The sequence below is a fragment of the Amblyomma maculatum genome, chromosome 4 (genome assembly GCF_055883805.1).
Source record: "Amblyomma maculatum isolate TAMU_Amacu chromosome 4, ASM5588380v1, whole genome shotgun sequence".
In the NCBI taxonomy this organism is placed as follows: domain Eukaryota; kingdom Metazoa; phylum Arthropoda; class Arachnida; order Ixodida; family Ixodidae; genus Amblyomma; species Amblyomma maculatum.
Window position 1 is genome coordinate 38,481,288 of NC_139347.1, and position 17,089 is coordinate 38,498,376.

The 17,089-nt window shown below is 44.1% G+C and overlaps 1 protein-coding gene across 6 annotated transcripts in view; it reads left to right on the plus strand.

The window, feature by feature from the left end:
• The first annotated feature begins 235 nt into the window (after window positions 1-235).
• LOC146190756 (cGMP-dependent 3',5'-cyclic phosphodiesterase-like) overlaps window positions 236-17,089 on the plus strand; it is a 36,884-nt gene continuing 20,030 nt past the window's right edge. For 2 of the 6 annotated variants that reach the window (XR_014706577.1, XM_084601137.1), the window contains exons 1-24: window positions 236-371; window positions 3,451-3,515; window positions 3,601-3,653; window positions 3,740-3,814; window positions 4,350-4,391; window positions 4,484-4,552; window positions 5,778-5,911; window positions 6,692-6,803; window positions 6,960-6,999; window positions 7,653-7,716; window positions 8,528-8,612; window positions 9,795-9,855; window positions 10,443-10,524; window positions 10,825-10,859; window positions 12,166-12,278; window positions 12,390-12,467; window positions 12,583-12,705; window positions 13,749-13,819; window positions 14,316-14,441; window positions 14,739-14,826; window positions 15,182-15,229; window positions 15,349-15,423; window positions 15,811-15,910; window positions 16,392-16,504. Coding sequence is in view for 5 of the 6 variants with exons in the window: in XM_084601137.1 (XP_084457263.1) it covers window positions 319-371; window positions 3,451-3,515; window positions 3,601-3,653; window positions 3,740-3,814; window positions 4,350-4,391; window positions 4,484-4,552; window positions 5,778-5,911; window positions 6,692-6,803; window positions 6,960-6,999; window positions 7,653-7,716; window positions 8,528-8,612; window positions 9,795-9,855; window positions 10,443-10,524; window positions 10,825-10,859; window positions 12,166-12,278; window positions 12,390-12,467; window positions 12,583-12,705; window positions 13,749-13,819; window positions 14,316-14,441; window positions 14,739-14,826; window positions 15,182-15,229; window positions 15,349-15,423; window positions 15,811-15,910; window positions 16,392-16,504 (1,905 nt within the window). In the remaining variant the exon portion in view is untranslated. Of the gene's footprint in view, window positions 372-1,467; window positions 1,639-1,703; window positions 1,968-2,348; window positions 2,396-2,829; window positions 3,267-3,450; window positions 3,516-3,600; window positions 3,654-3,739; window positions 3,815-4,349; window positions 4,392-4,483; window positions 4,553-5,777; window positions 5,912-6,691; window positions 6,804-6,959; window positions 7,000-7,652; window positions 7,717-8,527; window positions 8,613-9,794; window positions 9,856-10,442; window positions 10,525-10,824; window positions 10,860-12,165; window positions 12,279-12,389; window positions 12,468-12,582; window positions 12,706-13,748; window positions 13,820-14,315; window positions 14,442-14,738; window positions 14,827-15,181; window positions 15,230-15,348; window positions 15,424-15,810; window positions 15,911-16,391; window positions 16,505-17,089 lie in introns of those variants that run through there. The other 4 variants (XM_084601138.1, XM_084601141.1, XM_084601139.1 and 1 more) reach the window with 4 other exon arrangements.

The following is a 17,089-nucleotide window of genomic DNA, read 5'->3' on the forward strand; positions in this document are numbered from 1 at the left end:
GAGCAAGTCGCGCGGGTATCCCCCGGTACGGCGGCAGGCCTTTGTCGCGCCGACGCGACGTCGCCGGCACGCTTCCGTTTTCTCTTTGTGCTTTTATTGTTTTCCGTTCAGGTCGTCGAAACGCGGTTGGAACTCGGCCGGCAAATGGCCGCGCAGCGAGCACTCCCCTCTTCCTCCGCGAGGAAGAGAGTGAGCGTAACGCCCCGCGCAGCCCACTCCTCCTCCAGTTGGCGGCGTCACGCGGCATGGAGTGAAAAATAAAACTATCTCCCCTGCCGCCTGGCGAGTCAGAGTTGAAGTGCGTTTCATTCAAGCAACATGGGATACTCAACAAAGCAGCAGGTCTACTGCCGGGTGTTCTACCGCTATTTGTGAGTTGCTTGCGGACGCATCTGGCGTCGTGCCTCTCTCCCCTGCATTTTACTTTTTTTTTGTTCTTTTCATTTTGTTCGCATAAGCATGCGAGCCTTAATGAAGCCTTCAGCGCTAGTTAAAACTCGCTGCTGCTATGAAAGCGCATATGAAACCGCTCGTGCTTCTTTCTATGCTTGTTTTATTAATCTCACATGGGTGCCTTCGCTTAGGTTATCGTGTCCGCTTTCGTGTCGCACGTACGTACCCCACGTGTCCTCTCTCGTCTGTGCTCACTTCCGTACCTTTTGTTTCTAGTGTGAGAGACCATTTAAAGGGTGAGCATTATAGAGCAGATCAAACGGCGAGAGACTGCGAAAAGCTGAGCGCTGAAACTTCGCATGTTTTCACTGCCGATAATAAGCCAGGTCCGAACCCGTTCATCACGTACCTAACTCGCCAGCGGAGCTACGAAAGCGCGTTATGAGAAAAACTTTCGACGTGTGCCTGTCAGCTCGACAGTCTCTTCCAAACGCGCACCGTGTTAACCGCGCATGGATCTCTTTATTTTTGTTTTGCTCGATTTCTCCACATCTGAAAGCGCTGTCGCGGTTATCTGTGCCACGCGCCTTCTCTTCTGAGTTGCGCATCAGTCCCTTCGTGCCGCGCAGCTGCGCGAGCCGGCAACGCATCATTATTATTATTATTTTTCTTTTTTTGGACGCGCATGCAGTCACGCGGCGGGGACATCCCGGCGCTTCCTCCGCACTCCCGGCGCCGCGAAATGACTCGTCTACGCGCGTGCGATTCTGCCGGCGAGATCGCGCGCGCGCCCCCCGTCTATCTGCTCGGAAAAACACCTCCTGCTCTGGCGCCTGGCACAAGTTCAATAGCTGCCTGGGGTTTTCTGTCCTTGAGGGTGACGTCACGCGGTCACACCATCGGCCGCCAGGTCGTGGGCTGCTAAAAAGGAAGCCGCTGTGCCGCGCGCACAACCCTGCAATTTCAGTTCGCCTACTTGCCGGCACGTAAAGTGAACCGCGCAGGCGGGCGGCGGCGGCGGCGGCGCTTTTTGTTTCGTTTCGTTTTGAGTTGCGCAGAGGGAGAGGAGGTTGAAATCGTGTCTGCCGCGTTGGCTGCTGCGCCGCATCCTTTCCGGCGCTCTCGTACTACGACATCACTTTCATTGGTTTCACATATTCTGCGGAAAGCATTTCGGCCACTGCGCGGAAGCTTTCTTCGAAACCGATATGATAACCAACAGCAAGTGTGCCGTCTCATGTTAAAGCAAGTATACTTAACCAAAACATCCTTCTTTTCTTATGGTTGCCAATTACGAAAACACCCTTCATGCCACACCGTTTTTGCACGAGTTCGTGAAATGTAGGACTATAGTTGAAACTCGCTTATTGACTGACCTACGCAAGTGAACCGAAACCGAAACCCGGAGGCGCACCTAGCGGTTGCCAATGAAAGTGTTTCTTTTTTTTTCAAGATTCCCTCCCCCCTCCGCAAAGTATTCTGCTACGGCTGGCATCGATGCAGAGTGCGAAGTCGCGTGTTGTGGTTGCTGTGTTGCGTGGCTAGTGTCGCCCATCATGAGTTCTTCGCATTCGGTAAAAGAGAATGCATCACGGTCGTGCTAAATAGGTTTTGTTGTCAATCCGATGGTCGCCGATATCATGCGTGTTTAGCTTTCCATGGTTCACCTAAGCCTAGTCGCTTTGCGGCGCCGCGGCGCCTATCGATTCATGAAACTAAGATTATTTCAGTAATTTCACATCAGGCATGTTGTTGTGGATTCTTCTCAACCTATTCGTCAGCGTACTTAGTGGGAGACCTACTGATACCGGTACCTAAAGTATCTTGTGCTTTGCCGCCTGTGTAGCTACGTACGGAGCACATGAAGGTTCGCGAGATAGGTAGCAGCTGAAACCGCAAATGAATTTGTGTCGTCCGGGCGCTCAACTTATTGCCAATTCGTTTCTCTTCCAAAGTGATGCTGTCCAATAAACAATTGCAGTTAGATGGGCTCCATATTTGGGTAAGTTAGTTTAGCATCAACAGTCACAGCCGTTGCACGCTTGTCTGATTGGCGTGTTTTTTTTTTTCTTCTTTTTTTTTTTTTTTTTTTTTTTTTTGTCACGGTTTAAACTTGCGTTGCGTGTGCGTGTCAGCGGGCCGGCGTTACGTGAAAGTGACGTTACACGTGTTACGACATCGATAGCTACACGTGCGGCGCACTTCCCCGTTCCTAGAGGCAGTCGCGTAGAAAACCTCTTACATTTTGATGTGGATTCGCCTTCGCGAGGAACAATTGTGCACTGAGCGTTGGCGTCTACACTTGCGCACTTACGTCACTTTCGCTGCATGAAGCTGCTCGTTTGTGGTCTCCCGCACGTTTTCGTTGAAATCAGTACTGACGATCAGAAAACGCAAAACGTATGTTACGTCCACGCTCGTTCGCCATCGTGGAATGCGAATTCGAGATAATGATTCTTTCCGAATGCACGTGCAGTTCGCGGAACTATTCGCAGTGATGCCAAAAAACTGTGCTTCGCCTCGCATGTGCTGGCATGGGTGCTATTGACGCGCTTGTGCTAGCATGGTCTTGTGCAACTCTTTCACGTTTCTCTTGTTCAAGGGCTTACACGCACATACAAAGCGCGATAGGACCCATGTCTCAAGTCCCTTCGCCTACGTTTCAAGAGTCATGTTTTGTGGCAATGCCTGATTGGACTGGCATGTTGCTCGCTTGCTGACTGGCTGTTGTGCCTCTTCGTGTTGTGGTGTGTCCAGTTCTCACATTTCACTTGAAGGCCATATCACCCACAACTTCTCCGATTTCTTCTTTTTTTCTTCGCGTGGCTGCCTATCCGCGTGGCTTCTTCAAATGCTAGAATTCTGCGAAAAAAGTAAGACTTTGCAAATTGAATTGCTCCATTCTTTCTTGTCTGACCATAGTCTAACTGCATCCCACTGGCCGCTGTGCCCTTTGCATCACTCTGTTATTTGGTCGTTACCCTTTGTATTGCTCTCAATGTTCTGCATGGAACGTTGGCATTTATAGGAAAATACGCTGCATTTTTTTACCTCTAGAAAACAGCGGTGGCCGACGTTCAAAGGAATGCAGTCGGATCCCCAAGGGCTAATTCAGTTGTGTGGTACGTTTTCTGCCAAATGAGCTTTGCATCTGTCTGCACAAATGTCTGCATTGCATTTAGACACCTTTCTTTCTTTCTTTGGCAGCTAGCCTATATGATCCTTTAACCACCGAAATTCAGGTCAAAGTTGTTGAATATGTAAGTACTGCAGCTTGTGAACCTTCCAATACACGTCCCCGGTCTCCTCAATTGATAGTAATTTTCTTTTTTCTTGGGCATTCCAGTTGCAAAAGACAACACAGAGTGAAAACGCTTTTATTCTTTTGATATCTGATGACCAGGATGAGTTGACGTGTAAGGTATGTCGCTTGTTGAAAAGAAGCATGCTTATCTGGCATTTTTCATGTAAAGGTCAGGCAGTTGGAAGTTTTACAGAGTAATTCTACTTAGCTAGTAATTTTCTAAGGCTGTTCTAAATTGCGCTGGAAAAAGTTTTCGTTCTGCTTACGCTTCCTGGCTCTTTAAGTTCATAAAAATGAGAAGACATAGTTTTCATTCATTTCCTGTTGGACTTTTCCCTGTACTTGGTTACTGCACTCTGTAGCTGTGCTGTAGAAGCTGTGAGAATGGGTCTATGGCTTTTTTTTTTCAAGCAAGTCATTATTTTGCATCACAACCAACTACATAGGTACCGAACTTGGCAGCTCAGTATCCTTGATTATAATGACTATTTGTTTTTGCAAGTAAACAGCCAGTAGTGTTATTGCCTTCTTCGACAGGCATCAATATAATGAAGCGTTATATTGTTCATTGCATGCAATACTTGAAAAGCTGGACTAGTAATGCTATTGGTATAGTGCTATTTTAATTCATGCTTAACTTGTATCTTTGTAGGTAGTAGGTGACAGAGTTCTAGAAGAGCCAGCCAAGCTTTTGGTGAGTTGTTGCAAACCTTGTAAAGCCACTAGTACTAATTGTAAGTTGGCTCCCAATGGATTTAACATGACCCATGTTTCATTGTCTCATAGGTCTCGAGCAATAGCTTCAGCTGCGCACTGTCTGAACGGCGGCCTATTTCCTTGGATGACATACACCACGTGCGTACATATATAGTTCATCCCCTGTACTTACAATGAACATTGCATTTCATGCAAATTTTTTGTGATGCCTGGGTACAGTTGTGTATGTCTGCGAGGGGTGTTTTATTCAATGTAATGTTTTGGGTTCAGTATATTAGTTTTGATGCGACAGCATGAAAGGTCCCGTTTCCTCCAAAATCCGCTGTTAGTGTTGTTAGCGTTTAGAGAAAAATTACGGGCATGCCTCTGACAGATGGTAATTGGCTGGCAATTTGGCTGTGCACTGACTAGTTGTCGGGATAACCCAAGGCCCCACCATGGTGGTGCAGTCGTTAGGGCCCTCGACTACTGTACCCAAGGGTGTGGGATCGAATCCCAGCCGCGGTGGTGACTTTTTGGTGGAGGCGAAAAATAACATGCCCATTTGCTGTGTAGTGTCAGTGTATATTAAACAACCCTAGGTGGTCGAAATTTCAGGATACCTCCAATACGGTGTCTCATAGTCCGAGTCGCTTTGGGACATTAAACCCCACAAACCAAACCATCAACCAAACAACAACCCAGGCCATTGAACTACGTATTGCCTCAACGCCTCTCCCTCCCTCCTCTGAAATGCAGGAAGAGGATTTTCGTTTCCTCAGTCTATGATATGCTAGCTATGCCAGTTGATGTTTCACTGTGCTACTACTATCCACAGTTGGCAGGTGGCATGTTACACTGGCTACGCCTATGAAGATTTGTGGCTATCACGTGCTATCCAGGAATGGGGGCCTAAGAGCTGCAATCTTATGGAGACATAAATCAAGAGCTTAGTGTTCAAGGAAGTAACTAAGTTTGTGTACACGAATGAGGGTCTGCAGTGGGAGCTTGCACACTGAACAAATAAACACTGTTGCATTATACCCTTAAACTCAAAGCTTAAGTGTTCTCTAAATCTGTTATGTTGAGTATAATGCAGCAATACTCCTAGTGTAGTGTAGCTCTATTTGAAAGGCTTCATTCATTAATTTTTGTTGTGCTTACATTGAAGGATGAAGCTTATATATGGTGACTCGGATATTTTGATCTCCACCTGTGTCAGAGTTTTATATTGTGTATTTAAGGTCATCTTTTCAGTTAATATTCATGGCTCGCTGCATAGCTTGCTGGCAATAATTGGCAGACTGTGTGTGCCTGGAACCTTGTTGAGACTGCTAGTTAGTCATGAGACCTGAACCACTGCTTTCTCTTATTTGCTGTGCAGGATCATCGGGAGGAAGTCAGTCGTCTGATAGGCTCCGTGCTCCACTCACTGCTGTGTGTGCCTGTGCTGCACCCCAAGTACACTGACCGTGTCGTCATGCTACCCTGTGTGGTAAACAAGACCAACGGCAAGGAGTAGGTGTATTTCCTAAATTGGCACGTGTACACACTTACCTGAATGAGACATAGTTTGATGTTCTTTTGTGTGTTGTGACTGAGCTTCACAACAGTGGTATGTGATATTATTGTGCTTCTTCAGTGTTCTGCTTCTAAGTACTTTCCTGGCTACATTTTACAACAATTGTTTCCCATTATTGCAGCTCATTAGCACCTTTTTTTCGTTGTCTTTCTTGATTGATATCAGGCAATTGAATTTTATGGGCTGAAGCAAGTCTGTGGGTAAGAGAGCATGCAGTGGTGGGAAGCGTTATATTTATTTCTTGAGCATTTGGTTCTTTAAATAGGCTCCTAAATTTCAGTACTCAAGCATTGTCATAGTACATGTCTGTAGAAGAAATGTAGCTAAGGTCACACCTGTGAACCTGTACTCTGTAGCCCGATGCTGTCAGTGCTGGCTCACCATAGTGGCTCTTGTCTTTCTATTGACACCAGTGGCGACAAGTTCATTATTCTTTAACTCGCCAAAAACTGAAGTTTTCTTCATGTTGGGTTTAGTGGATGGGCCAAGATGCTAAAAATTAAAGCACTGCCTTGAATTTTGAATTTTGCCTGAAATTATGCAGGAGCTTGGTCAGTAACATTAAATTTTGCCAGCTTGTGTCGCATAATGATCGGGCACTGTATACATTGCTCACATACATTGCTTACAAGTTCAGTCTGCTTTGCCTCAATTGACCTGCTGGATGAATTCATCATTTTTTTCTCTCTCCTCTTTCATTTTTTTTTTTTTCGCAGCTTCACAAAACGTGATGAAGCCGTGGTGCGCGAGTGCTTCCAGTGCATCACACCCTGCCTCCTCAAGACGACTGCTTACGAAGAGGAACGCAGGCTCAGGGAAGAGTGCCAGGTATTGTCACTCGCAGCATGTTTATTGTTGTGTGGGAAGCTGGCCTGCATCTATTGTTGTTTGGCGCCTTCCCATTCATTGCACTGTCGTGCCTGACAAAGACAAAGACAGGCTCCGCAGTGTCTCAATGCCTGGTTGCCTTTCTCCTCCTCGCAGTCGCTCCTGACAGTAGCCAAGAACCTCTTCACGCACCTTGGTGAGTCCTTTCTTCTATTGTTGCTTTGTTTCTTTATGCATATGCCACCCTGGCATTCAGTCTATACTAGTATGCTCCCTGGGTGACCGGCCTGCAGTGCTGGATTTTTCCCTTGCTGCATGTCTTGTATAGTTTTCTATGTACTGGTTGTCTATATGGCATAGGCTATGGAACATGCTCTAAGGTGTAGGTGTTCAGATTAATTTCAACTCCGTGGGGTTCTCTAAAGGGCATCAAAATTGTTGGTGCATCATCTTTTTATTCGAAGGAAACAAAACAGTGTATGGTTTGTTAGAGGTTTGAGGTGCTGGTTGTGTGTTTTCGTGGGTACTGCCAACGTTTGCTGGGAAAGCATTGTGCGGTAGTACACAAGTTAGCTGCCGCTTTTGACACACCATTTCTGCATAAATTGTACTTATTATTAAAACAGCACCTGTTTTGCAATCTGTGGTGCTGACAAGAACGAGATCTTACTCAGTTTAGCTACCAAATAACCCAGTAGTAAAGTGTGTGGATTTCGTAACACAAAATCTGCTACCAGTGATAACAGAGCTTCCTCTTTTTAATATCTGCATGTATCAACTGTAATCAAGTACTGATTTGGTATCGCAGCTTGATACGGTGTATACATTTTTGTTTTTGCTTTCTTGCAGATGACGTAACCGTCCTCCTGAGAGAAATTATGGCTGATGCGCGCAAGCTTACTAAAGCAGAAAGGTGTGTATGACTTCTGTTACTGCCTTGTTAATGCGTGACTGCATGTGTAACCATCTGGCAGTTTACATGGGTGAGTGCGATATTCGCAAAAATAGTTACAGACCTGCGAGCTCAATGGATTGCGTATTCTCTGCAACACTGGTGTCAACAAAAATGGAAGCTTGTCTGTAGTTCATTAGGATCCAGCTTATCTTGTGTCAAGTGCAGGGTGAGATGGTTCCCGAAGTACCAATTAATTTTCCTCTATGTGTGTGCAGTCTGTTCTGTTGACGTGCTTGAAAAAATTTTCAGGTTGCTTAAGCTCCGCTTTAATAGTTGAATGTGATATCACATTTTTCTACTTTTTCTCTTTTATTGCATGCCACTGCGCTACTCGTGCACATACCAATGCATTCTGTATGCTCTCTTCTAACATGCTTAGACTAACGAGCCTGGGTTCAATCTCAAACGCAGAAAATTGTGCCACTTTATTTTATTCAATTATTTCTATTTTCTGAGCCCCCCCCCCCCCCCCCCCCCCCTCCATTATCTAAACACACTTCTTCTCCATGTTTGACTTCATTTGGACCCTCTCCTGATTAGTTGACTGCATTTCCATTATCTCTAATAATTTTTTCTGCTCTACTGCTTGAACTTCGAAGCTGCACAGCTTTTCTTAGAACTGCCATGGTTAATTATTCCTTGAATTGAACTGTGCACCACCTTGAGGGATTCCTGTAAATAGTTTAGATATACTTAAAAGAGCCCCTAAAGCAGTTATTATTCTCTATCCTCAGTGTTTTCTTTTGTTTTTTGTCTGGCCTTATTTCAGATGTTCTCTCTTCCTTCTGGACAAAGAGCAGAATGAGCTGGTCGCCAAGGTTTTTGATGGACACTTGGCAGAAGATGGCTCCGAGGTCAGTTCGTTGACCTGCACTGTAATAGCCTAGCTTTAGGACATTGCATGTTGCTGCATGCCACAGCAGATATGCCTGTGGTTTCATCCGTGGCAGTTTTGTTGCTTGTAATACCGGTGCAGACAAAAGTAAACGGAGCACGCTCTTTCCTCACGCATTGCATAATAGGAAATGGAAATCGTGGTATGTGCGAACCGGTTGTAGATGCCAGTGTCCTTTCACTTGGACAAATATTGGTTTTCTATCTCCAGTGCAGAAGATGTGGCCTTAATTTTAACGGAAAACCGTGCTCCGTTTACTTATGTCCGCACCCGTACTTACCGAGTGTGAAGGGCTTCGAGGCAGTTCCACCAGCTTCAGTGTAGGTTTAACAAAACTGAACCAGAAGTTGCAGTGAAGTTTAAATGTTACTGTAAGGAAAATTGGGTATATAGTAAAGGAAACAAAAGTAAGCAACACTAATTCCTTAATTAGTGTTTCAATTATCCCGCACATACTCACTAACATACAGTTGCAAGCTACCAGAATGAATGAAAGACCACCAGACAGAGAGATAAAGCCCTGCTCTAACCAAGCCACATGAGCATGCCCACGTAGGACTAAGGGCACCCAGGTTGCCTAGGGACGACCACTTGGTGCACGGTCATGTGCATGGTCATGTTACCACCTGCCAGAGGAATGCCCGTGATTTTTCACTCAAATGTCGACAGCTTTGACACTGGGTTTTCTTAAGATCGGGACCTTTTAGTGCCATCACATTAAAATATGAGTGCGCAAGGAAGATGGCCAGCTCAAAACTGCACAGGTGCTGAACTTGATCACGGATGATTGAGCCGTGAATTTGTACTGCTGCAGAAGTTCTGATATGAAAAGAATGTTGTGGATAGTGACGCCGTGTTCCGTGGTTTAACACAACACTGTGCTTGATTATTCTGATCACATGTTCTCAGTGACAAGGTAGCCTGGCAGTGTACTTTCGGACTTTTGGCAGTTGTCTTGCTTCAAGCTTTTCTCCGGTGATACCTTTTTGTACAATGACCATGGCTAAATGTTTGGTATTGGTTTTTAAAAAGCTCTCTGTGGCCATCTTTTTCGAATTCATGACTGAGGACAGTGTACTTTCATGAAAGCTTTATTTCCTAGATACAGTCTCATTTTTCCTGTTCATTTTGTTGCTTGCAGTCAATGACAGAAGTTCGGATCCCTGCTGACCAAGGCATTGCGGGCCATGTTGCTACAAGTGGTATGTTAAAGAACCCTTAATTCAAATTTGTTCACACAGGATGCCACCTGTATGATATCTCTGTATGTAATATGATTTGGCATGCCTTAATGACTTGAGTGACAGCTTGTTCTCACCCTATTCCAAAAAATTACTATTTCTACGACTTATACTGTCACCACAACAAACAGAGCGGTGAAACATTGAGAAAGGTAGTGCCAGCCAAAAACTGGACTAGCGACTGAAATTTTATTATACCACATCTGTATGGTAAGGTTAATTTGGTGTCTGTTTTTCAATCAAACTCGCTCTCTTAGTCCAGCAATTGTCCCGTGCACTTCTCAGTCTTCTGTTGCACACTTCTAGTAGCTGGCTTCTGGCTTTCTCAAAATGTTTGATCACTAGGACTCATAGCATGCTAAAAAGATGAAAACAAAAAGCAGCCTCCATATTAGATTAGGCTGTCCTCTTGTTTGTGGCACTGTGTTGTGTGCATATGTATTTGCATGCACGCATATTTACGGTCTATCCTTGCAGATTACCTTATTTGTAATGTAATTGCGATTTATTCTTTGTGGTTTCATTGAATGCCATCTGTTCTTTTTCAGGGGAGCTGCTAAACATTATTGATGCCTATGCCCATCCTCTGTTCTACCGCAAAATGGATGAAACAACGGGCTTCAGAACAAGGTGAACCATTAAGTTAAATTGTTGCTTCTTGTGTACTGTTTAGTATTCAGACTGCTTAAAGGGACTTGTGCTCGTAACTTCTGACCTTGATGCAGTTTTAAATAATTAAACCCAGAAAGATATTGAGTATCCATGGTTACCGGTGTTCAAACACTGTGCACACTTTGAGTTTGAGTCTAGGTAATGGGTTTTCTTAAAAGCCCATTTTTATTTGCGAAACTTTATGTGAACTGATGCCAGTTCAAGATGATTGCTCTCTCACCCTTTATACCTTTCTTTTTTTTTTTACTGTTATTCCAGGAACATCCTGTGCTTTCCTATTAAGGATGACTCTGGTGAGTTTCTGGCACTATGACTGCCCTTGCATCTTCTTGTTGGGATTCAGTTTGCATGTCGCTAAACATGAGGGGATGCACATGGTTCATTTACAGTGCCAGATTGTGTCTTTGTGGTTCACGAATGTTCATTTCTAATTCAAAAATAAAAACATCTATTGCTCCTTTTCCTTGCGACACAAAAGGTAACTAAGCGAGATCATTGTAATTGTACAAGAGAAATGGAGTCTACATTCAATTGCAGGGAGGTTTAGCCTAGTCTGATCTGTGTGGCAGTTTTTCTTTCCTAGTGTTTCTTTGCTGTGACATTTGTGCTGTTCTGGAAAGTATGCTTAATTTCAAAAAATGAACCTGTGAAAGGATGCTACAGGGGACCTTTTTTGAGGCTGTATATAAGGTGTCTGTGACAGAGATGGGCTCTTTATTTGGGCTTGGGAGCTTTTATTTATTTACAAAATGCAGAAATAGAGAATTAGCTCTTGTATGATGCATTACACTTAGCGTCTTATACCTTATCTGTTGTTTTGGTAATTTTTGCTTCTTTTAGTTGGCACTAGTGGGCAATGCTATGCAGATGTGATTAACAATACCCGTAGACCCTCTGTTACAATGACTATCTTTAAGTATTAAGTACTATTTGTCAGGGTATCCATAATATCATAGATGTTATAGATTGGTGATGTCACTTACTGTGTATTAGAGTAAGTGACAAAAATGGCCGCACTGAAGCCAGTATACATGCAAAGAAATGTATCTAAATGGGGCGCAAATGTTGCAGAACGCAAATTAGGGAATCAAATCTTATTTCTGAAACTGCATAGATGATGTGTAGAATTGTCTTGGGCGTTCATTTGAGGTTAATTATTGCTTGTCGATTGCAGAAAGGCTGTCTGGCATTTCCATGTGTGAATTTTGATGAACTGTCTGCGTAAATGCATGCACCCTTAGAAAGGCATGCTGCATATCCTCGACTTCTACATTTTTTAGAAGGCACTATGTTAGTGTTCAAGCATTGTTTAGTGGTTTACGTGTGTAGCATCATTTTCATTGCCATTTCAGTGCATTAGAATTTACGGTTGCTGTACCCTTTTAAGCCACCGTCACGAGGTTTTGCGAAAGGCCATCTAAATTATTGAACATGTAGGTAGGTGTTTTGCAATGTCTCGCTTGCACACTTTTAGGAGACGGTGCACTAGCAGTACTTAAAGAGTGTGCCAGCTTCACTTTTTTGACTTTGTATTTCGTTTCAGGAGATCTCATGAGAACGCACCCTGAATATTTGTTTCCCAACTTTTTGTCTTGGCAGGCGTGATTGGTGTGGCGGAGCTGTGCAATAAAATAAACGGCAAGTTCTTCACCCTGTTCGACGAAGAGATGGCGAAGGCGTTCTCCATATACTGCGGTATCAGCATCATGCATGTAAGCAAAAATATATAATGCTAAACCCATTTACCGTACCACCACAAGGAGGGATAACATGTGTTAGTGCCTGCACTAGATTGAAGGCTTCCATCTGTATTCGTTTTCCAGAGTCTGATGTGGAAGAAGGTTCGGGATGCACAGCACCGGAGCAAGCTCTCCAATGAGCTCATGATGTATCATATGCTGGTGAGTGTCGCAAAAGAAAGGCCATAGAGCGCAAAACAGAATTTTGTTTCCTCTTCTTCTGAGACTCTCAACTCTTCGTGTGACTGATCCCATTGAATGCTGCAAATTTTTGCAGGTTTCCAGTGAGGATGTGAAGCAGTTGGTGAACAGTGAGGTGCCTCCGCTGACGTCGTTCAGTCCAGACTTTGCAAAGTTTTCATTCACGCCACGCACCATTCCAGAGAAGACTACACTAGTAGTGAGTACTCGAGCTTGCTTTCAGTGGTTTCGGGTGTTAGTGCTTCAACCACTCCTACCTTCAGCAGTAAGCTGAGCTGTCTGTCGAGAAGGAAGTCACTCTATTCTCCCTCACGAGCAAAATGATAGCAGCGTCCTTTGAAAGGTTTATTAGTCATAAAACTTTGAAATTTTCGTATAGGAACAAAGAGCACTCCTATAAAATGCACTGTTGCTGTTTTGAGGGAGGGAAGGAAGGAAGTCGAATTTTTGCACAGAAGGAAGGTTGGTGTTTTGATAATATTGGGAAAAAAGCTTCAGTGTAATAAAGTTGAATGCAAAGTGCAATAATAAACAGCATAAGTTGCCCTTCAATCAGAGATTTCACAGTTTAGGCATCTGTTCTGCAGGAGAACAGGGAGTTGGCAATCTCGGAGGTACTGTGCTTATCGGATTGTGCCGATCTCTCATGCAGCCTGGGCGGGCACTCTCTAATTGACAGTGTGACAGTGCAATCATCCCGAGTAACCCACACAGCTCTCTCACAGCATTGCGCTAAGCATTCATCACCATTAGGAAAGTTATCAGAAGACCCCAATGAAAGATATGCTGTACCTGCAGTGTAGTGTAGGACGTGTAGCTGTTGTATAGGGTCATCCACTTCTAGTTATAACACGATCACTGCTTTCAAAGCAATAGTGCATACGACATGGGCTCTTGTCGAAGCAAAGTGATACAAACACAAAAGTACTTGGAGGTGGTGTCTCACATGTGCTGTCGTGCAGCTTTTTTGCTTGGCTGGGTAGGGACGTAATAATGCTTTGAAGGAATTGACTGTGTATAGTAGTTAGAAGTGGACGATATTGCACATCTGCCGAGCTTTGTTATTTAGCAGCGATATAATGTTCGTTTGGCCCTCATGTGCACGAGGGCCTATAGTACACCTTGTGGGAAGTGTTTACAAACAAGCTTGGCAAGGTTTCATTCCTTTTTTTTTTAATTCTCACATGCTGTGACTGGAGGGGGGTGGTGACTGATAAGCGTCGTTTCTCGCTTTCTCTGCAGGTTGTGATAGCCATGTTTGAGGACCTTGGCTTTATCAGCAGATTCAAGATCCCCAGGGACTCGCTGGCCAAGTAAGGCCTGCCCGTGCGCTTTTGTTGAAGTGTATTATTGTTGACACCACGTGTTTCTTTTCTTTTCTTTCTTTGTGTGGTTTTTCGGGTCAGTGACGCTAGAGCAGCATCATGGTGTGTTGATATACAGGGAGAGTGGTGACTAGAATTAGGCTTGAAGGGAGGAAGATTTGTTGGCTGAGTGCAGTTGATGCTTATACGTCTGTCTTAGCTCCACATCAGCTATGCAAGCTCTCCATTTGTTGTAACAGTGTCTAAACTCTGTCCAACCCAGGAATAGTTGTTTAAATGCTTTTCATTTTTTCTTTCATGGGGTACTAGGGGAAAAGAGTGCACTCAGTTACTTTTGCGAAAACTGCTTCACATCTGTGGTGACCATGGTTGTGTAGCGGTGTTGATCACTCTAATAGAATGGCTATGGTACTGAACCACTGTTGCGCTGTGATCGTTTCATATTGATACAATTAATTAAACAGTACTCGTCATTTATTTGCAGATTTGTTCTGATGGTGAAGAAGGGGTACCGGGACCCTCCGTACCACAACTGGATGCATGCCTTTGCTGTGGCCCACTTCTGTTACTTGCTCCTCAAGAATCTCTCTCTCATTGGGCCTTACCTCACGTGAGTGCCGCTCATGTGTTTTCCTTTCACTGGCAGCCTTAATCTTATCTTTGGCAGGAGTCCTGACCTTGTTTGTTTCCACAAAACTACGAGCCACAGCGACAGCCATTAATTGTTGCATGATGCCTGTGTTGTTTGCCGCTATCATCTTCAGCTTGCTATCTTGGCATATGTAGTCCTGCGCATGGATTGAAGGACTGATATTTCTTACTGTATGCTGGCCTGCACCTCTTGAAGTGCTATTGTTTGGAACGTGGATGAACAACTTTAATCAAACTTTTCTTTTTGCATTTGCAGGGAGCTGGAAGGTCTTTCTCTTTTTGTGGCATGCCTTTGCCATGATCTTGACCACCGAGGAACAAACAACTCATTTCAGCTCACCTCTGTAAGTTTTATCTCGCTGTTCCCTAGCGTGTACACCGATAACCAGTGCTTGAATTTTATTGCAAAATAAAAGCATAGCGTTCCATCCTGCTGCAGCCATGCACTGCATGGGCTGTCTGCAAAGCTCCTTTCATGGATTTATTTTTTCATTTACTGCCGTTTCCTGATGGCTTCCTGACATACACTGGCCTTGAGTGTGCCTTCCTCATAGGAATGTGACCTTCCACGCAGCCATAATTTTTTGTTGAGCATGAATGCTTTGCTGTTAATGAAGCAGTGTTATTAATTATCTGTTAATGAAGCAAGCTCAAGGTGGATGTGCTGTTTTATTTTAATACCATTTTTTTCTCTGGTAGAAATCCATCCTGGCATCACTGTACAGTTCAGAAGGATCAGTCATGGAGGTGAGTGCAATGCCTTTCTCTGTTGCAGGCATGTGCCGAAACTACTGCCAACTTGCTGTAGATATCACTGTGCCGTGGTTTTGATTCTTTTTTTTTTTTTTTCACCGTTTCATCTACAGCGCCACCACTTTGCCCAGGCTATGGCAATATTGAACACAGATGGCTGCAACATTTTTGAGAACCTCTCCAGGCAGGTGAGCTCCAAAGGTCTTGTCCTGCATATTAAATGTCAGTTTTGTTTAGTTTTTTTTATTTATTGACATCAATTTTTTTTTTCTTTTTTCACTGAACTTAATTGACAGGGATGCTCAACAAAGAGCATTAGTAAATGGTAATGACTCTGCGTGAGTAGAGATGCATGCTCTTATGGTCTCGGAAAAGAGGCTGAAGTTTCTACATTGAGCACAGCGGAAACCTTCTCTTGGTTTATTTGGTAGAGTAAAACGTATGAATTAATTTTCTTGTGAGGCCCATGGGTTCGCTTGATTAAAATCACGGCAACTGCTTGTGCTCATTATCACCAGTTTGGGTCGAAAGTTGCCAGCTTCACTTAGCATTGACATCATGGATGCTTCATGCAGGAGTACACAGACTGCTTGGACCAGATGCGTGACACCATCCTAGCCACGGACCTTGCCCACCACTTCCGAATCGTTCAGGAGCTCAAGTTAATGGTGGATGGTGAGTGTTAGGCCTGGTTTATTCCCCTTATGCCTAATCACAGCTTATCACGACATCCTATTAACTAACATTTGAACCTGTAAGTAAATTTAGTCCTCAACATGTGACCGTAACTAATAATAATGAATAAACAGGCTGTGATTTGCACATTATAGGCTCAGTTTTTCCTGCACCATTAATGGCTGATGGTATCGCCACTAGTTTGAACTGCCACTCAGTTAGACCTTGAATGGGATAAATGAGCAATGCTGCATCGAGTTCTGCTAACTAATAATAATGAATAAACGGGCTGTGATTTGCACATTATAGGCTCAGTTTTTCCTGCACCATTAATGGCTGATGGTATCGCCACTAGTTTGGACTGCCACTCACAGTTAGACCTTGAATGGGATAAATGAGCAATGCTGCATCGAGTTCTGCTGTCTTCTTCTCTTCTTTTTTTTCTGTACTTATTTGCCTCTCGTTGGACCTTTTATAACAGAGGGCTACAACTATGACAATCGCAAGCACCACTGTCTTCTCACAAGCATGCTGGTCACGTGCTGTGATCTTTCGGACCAGACCAAAGACTGGAAGAGCTCGAAGAAGATAGCGGTAGGTGCATTAATTGGGCTTACCTCTGCTATGCTTCCTCACCTTCTTGTTGTCGTCACGAGGCATACACAGAAAGAGTGCCTTGGCGTATGGTTCCACCCTGAGAGCTGCAACACTGGGTGTTTTGCATGCCAAAATGACTCAGTTGGACACTCAAACGCACAAAATCATAACCAGCCAGAAAATTTCTAGCATCGTCTTTGCTTTACTACAAGTAATGTCACAGCTTCTTCTGTTGCTTCCGCATTCACACTGTGGGGATGAACACCTTTTACTGCATCAATATGCTAACGAGTGCAGTGAAATGGAAGCATGGGTAGTGGGAATAGTGGGAGCTGTGGTACGAAGCCTGAAGTGTCGGACTGCTGGCAGGATAACTGGCATAGAGTTAGTAGAGTTTATCTGCTATTCCTGAGCAGCACAAAGTACAGCAAATAATTCTGAAATTATAGTACTGTATATTCTAAACACTGCAGTTGACCTTCACTCGTAGAGAAATTCTTTTAGAGGTGTCGGCTTGTCTCCAAGCTGCAAACGAGTTAACAACCTCGACTGGTAACCTCTGAAGCAGGCATAGCAATGGCA